At 30.3% G+C, this 5263-nt stretch overlaps 1 protein-coding gene across 1 annotated transcript; it reads right to left on the reverse strand.

The window, feature by feature from the left end:
• Nucleotides 1-397: 397 nt before the first annotated feature.
• On the reverse strand, nucleotides 398-1464 carry LOC131174591 (basic leucine zipper 34-like). Its single transcript, XM_058138347.1, has 4 exons — nucleotides 1292-1464; nucleotides 964-1054; nucleotides 728-854; nucleotides 398-657 (listed from the first exon to the last, which is right to left on the reverse strand). Exons 1-4 carry the CDS (start codon nucleotides 1462-1464, stop codon nucleotides 398-400), a joined length of 651 nt encoding a protein of 216 aa, XP_057994330.1.
• Nucleotides 1465-5263: the final 3799 nt, after the last annotated feature.

Below are 5263 nucleotides of genomic sequence, written 5' to 3' on the forward strand. Positions count from 1 at the left end.
GAGATTAACTATGAACTTTGGGAACCTAAGTTAAGAATTATCCTCTTTAAAGGTAAAACTTACAAGGATAACATTTAACCCTTGACCTTTTAATTTTCTACCAAACAAATTTCTTAAGGTATAATGACCATGAAAGGTCTGAAATTTATTGATTTGTGCATGCCATCCTTTATATATATATATATATATATATATTCACATACACAACACATGAAACTAGGAGACTAACATTTTATTTCTCTCTTTAATATAGTAGTACAACTATTAAATGGAAGAAAAAGCACTAAGAAGTTGGTAATTAAAAGTACAAAATAGAAGAAACAAACAGCAAATACACACACAAACTAAGATGGTGCTAACTAGAATAACCAAGACCAAGCGAATAATTAATGGATCATCAAATAAAATTGGTTGAATCATTATTCATAATTTGTCCAGTGCCAAACTGGTTCAAGTTCTGATTTATCATTATTTGTGACACCCCAACAGTAGCAACAGGTTCAAAAAAGGGATTGAAAGCAGAGTGATTCAAGTTCATATTCAGTAATTGATAGTTCCCAATTGGTTTTATTTTAAAAAACTCTAGTGGTTGTTGTTGATTCACCACATAGAATTGCTTCAAGAGATCCCTTTCCTTCTTTAGCTCTTCATATTGAGCTGCAAACATAAAATAACATTCATTATCGCTATTTTATTTACAATTTCATAGAGAGAGATAGAGAGGGACCTTCTTTGAACATAAGATCACTAGAAAAGGCAGAAAGTTTTTGCTTCATTGAACCATTTTCTATCCTTAATAAAGAATTTTGGTGATCAACATACTTGATCCTAGGAGAGGTAATTGCCACTTCAGCCTGCAGTAATTTTCAGAGAAACAAGTCAAAAAAAAAAAATTATTATTATTATTATTATTATTATTATTATTATTATTATTATTATATGCAGAGAAATAAATTTGGTTACCTGGAGAGCTTTCACTTCTGTTTCAAGCTGTAGAATATAATGGAGCTGCTTGAGTCGATACTTTTGAGAATATTGTCTGCTTGCCAAAACTCTATGAAGCAAAACATTATTGAGCTTAAAATGCATTTTCCATATATATATATATATATATATATATATATATATATATATATATATATATATATCAGAAAAAATAGTAAGACAAACAACACAAAAAGAAATTATTAATCAACTAACAAAGGCATGCTCAATTGTTATTAATGGAGGTGATGGATTGAATACCCATGATCAATTTTGTTAAAACAATAATAAAAGGCCATGGATATACCTTTTGAGCTTCTTCGGGTCCATGTTAGGGTCTTGTACGCGACCATGAGGAGCCTGAAGTTGGTTCCTAATAGTGGGTTCATCAGATAAAACTTCTTTGTTAGAGCTTTGATTATCATCCGATGCCAATGTAGAATGAGACCTTGACAAGATTTTCTTGGTCAATCCCTCCATCTTCACTGCTTTAATAATTTAAATCACCAACAAAACAAGGATCTAAGGCTTGCTTAGCTACCCATAAACATAACAAATAAGCCTTTTGCTATCAGTTGATTATATTCAACTTTCCCTAACAAAATAAAGAATGGAATGTATAAAGCATGGGAATATGAAATGGTTAACTCTCCTTTTATAGACAGTAACCTCAAGGTCTGTGACCATTACTTGATAATTACCTGTATGCCTTGACACTTAGGAGCAATTAGTGCTTTTGAATTTAATTCCATATATGCTTTAACTTGCCAAAATAATTAAAATAAATTATGAACATATATAAAAAAACTACTTACAATACAAATTTGATTTAGATATTTTACTTATTTCATTAGAGATACGCAAATTATTTTTTAAGCTCTTACCTATAAAATTGAACTTTTAATTTTAATGGTTTATATTATGATACCAAAATCTATCTAATTGAAAGAATTTCGACACAATATAATTCTACACTTCCCCACACTTTTTCACTGTGTTCAACAGGCATCACATAAAAGGCTTGCTAAAGATAATAAAACCTTAACTCTCATCTATAAAATTGAATTCTAAGAGGAGCCTTTCCTGTTAATGAATTAAAGGTAATTAGTTGAATCCTATTGAAGACAAATAGTTTAAGGATGCAAGCTAAATCATAAATTAATAGATAAATAAGATATAAAACAAATAGCAATTTGTGAACAAGGCTATATACAAATAGACTCATAAAATTATAGATTTTACACTTAAAACCAAAGAAACTATCTCTCGTTAATAAAGCTTTTGGCTCTCTGTGATCAGATGCGTGATCAAATAAATTTGACATTACATTAGTTAATTGATTAAGTTTTAGCATTAGTTTGTTATGGCTTCTTATTAAGAATATTAACTTAGTTACAATTGTTGTGGCATTGGAATTTCTGATACTTTAGGATTATAATTATATATTTTTATTTATTTAAATGTAAGTACTTAATATTTTAAGGATAGTAATTTTTTTTTGGCAATCCCATTATTCCCCTTTTCTATGTAGATTATTATGCACAACAATAAAATCCTTAAGTGTTATATTTAGCATAAAAATGAATATTTGTGTGCATGTTGTATACCTTGCTAGTTGTATTTACTGTGGAAATTCTTCATGACAGGGAGTTGAAAAGAATATCAACGAAAACTGCACCAATTTCTTTAGCAATAATTCCAAATTAGTAAAACATTTGATGACTCCTATTACATTACCTCTTATTCTTCTCCTTGTTTGATACATCTAATGATTTTGTTATTTTTGCACTTGTGCAGTGCATCTTTCCACAATATGTATTGAGGTTCATTACAATATCATTCTTCAACTTGAATATAGCCCATCATGCGCACCTAAGCATTTTAAGCAGGTAAAATTTATTTAAGTAGGTAAAATTTATTTAAGTTAATTTTTGCTACATGTCTATCAGTATATGTGTTAGAGTACTTGAATAGGCGCAGTAGTTAGGTTAGCAATATTTTGTGTCGCTTAAATGAATCATTTACTCTTCTTTTCCTTTTCTTTTTTTTATTTCCTTTTTTTTTTGGGTGTTCATAATCAACCACTTGTCCTCAACTCTCTTAACATGTTTATTTGCTTTTACATATGTGCTAAAAAATGCTTGTCTTCAACTATTCAATTTTCTTTTCTTATTTTTACTCAACTTTTTTATATTTGCTTAGACAGGTTTGCTAAAAAATTATCTCAACTTTTATACCATATTTATTTCCTTTAGCATTGTTTTCTGTTTCTATATCTATACTTTTATTTCTAGAATTGCATATGGGCACCGAAAGAACTGTATACTGATTAGTTGTAGTAAACCAATGATATAGAGTGAAAAATAGTTTAGTGATCCTTCTTCATTGCTTTGATAGGTTTACTATATATTTTAATGAATAAAACAAATCTCTCTCCCTATGATTCGAAAGTTATTTCCTGTTCAACCTAGTTTACCATGGTTTGTTATTTTCATCTCTTATTTAGAATGGTGGTGGTCATACCTTTTGCTTGTGGAGGCTAGTCTAGAGCATTGGGCTATTAATGTTCTTGGATGGGGCTTTTTATTATTTAGGTTACAAGACCATTACCTTAAATCCCCTTATATTATATTAATTTTTTACTTATCACTAATTTCCATATTTATTATCTTTTTGAGAAATACATACTTAAATATGATGACTATTATTTGTTGCTCGTAATAAAAATATATCCACCATGTGATGTAGCTTCTAAGCGTTATCATCTCTATTAGGTAACTTTTTATGTTCTTGAATTTCTTTAAGAATATTGAGGATGTTGTATCAAGATCTAATGCCCTACTTAGCTTGTGAAGTTAAGATCAACAGTTGATTTTATCCTCGAAAGCTTTGGAAGTCGTACATAAAAAGACCAATGATATTAGTTAGACCAAGTCGTCGAACCTTTAGTGCAATATATTTACCATAAATTATCCAAAAGTAGTCATTTCAATTTTTTGAAAACTAAAGGTTCTTGATTTTATGTTTGTCTTCTAATAGATTTAGCTTTTATTCTTGCTTTAGATTTTTCTTGGGTTAAAAGTTGATGCTCAGTAGATGATATTTAACTTATAAAGATGCCTTCTTAATTTGTATTTTACAGGTTGAAAAGCTAGCTCTCATCAATCCAAGTGTGTATGTTGAAGGCACAAGATAACTGGCAATGTTGTCATCAATAATAGCCTATGCTGGGATATGCACTAAGCACTAAAACATTATGCATTTTGCATATTTGAGCCTGAAAGGTGTATGCTGGGATGTGCACTAAGCACTAAAACATTATGCATTTTGCATATTTGAGCCTGAAAGGTGCTCTTGACCTTGATTATTTTCTTGGTCTAGGTTTCTTTGTTGAAGAGCATTCCACTGCGCCTTTATGCAAATGCATTAACCTTAAATGGCACTTTGTTCTTTTCAATCTTAGATTGGATTAATGTAAAATTTCATTTTTTTTTCTATTGAGATTTCACTTTTCTTGAGATACTATTGAAGGGGCAGAAACGGCGGGGTTAGGCAATTAGACAATTTTAATTTTAATCAAAATAAATGTCATGCATCACATGCAATCAAATTCATTTCTATGTTAACAATTAACATGCCCAACATATTGTTACAACACTTGCAACCCCAAATGGCCTTTAAGCTTATTTTACCATCAAGAAACTTAAGATTTAGAACAACCCTAAAATCTAAACATGGGTTTAGGGATTTCTTACTCGATGAGGCACAAAATCAAATTCGACCCTCTAGGAAGCTAGATCTCTAAGTTTAGATCCTCTAGTCTATCCACACAAACCATGTGATCTTGATTACCTAACCCTTGTGCATAAGGTCTCCCTTTATGTGTCTCTCTTAGTTGGCCACCAAAACAACATGGAAGAGAAGTTCAACCTTTAGGTATTTGTTTGGGTAAGTAGAGAAACAATTTCTCTGCCTTTAAATCTCAAGGTAACAAATTCTAATGTCCTAGAGAATGAACGAAGGAAGGGAAAAACACTTGGTGTTTCGCTGGTTTTACAACCCTGCAAGTGCACGAATCGCTAACAAGTAATAAAGTGATGAGTAAAGTATCATTCCCATGAGTAATTTGATTAGTAAGTACCAATCTACACAGTAATTTTAACTATTTAGGCTATCGAACAATGAGGGAATGAAAGTTGTTTATATTTTAAATACTAAAATGATAAACCGAATATGAAGTAATCTATTTTGAAACAATTCCGGGATTAAGATTTTACAC

The sequence above is a fragment of the Hevea brasiliensis genome, chromosome 16 (genome assembly GCF_030052815.1).
Source record: "Hevea brasiliensis isolate MT/VB/25A 57/8 chromosome 16, ASM3005281v1, whole genome shotgun sequence".
In the NCBI taxonomy this organism is placed as follows: domain Eukaryota; kingdom Viridiplantae; phylum Streptophyta; class Magnoliopsida; order Malpighiales; family Euphorbiaceae; genus Hevea; species Hevea brasiliensis.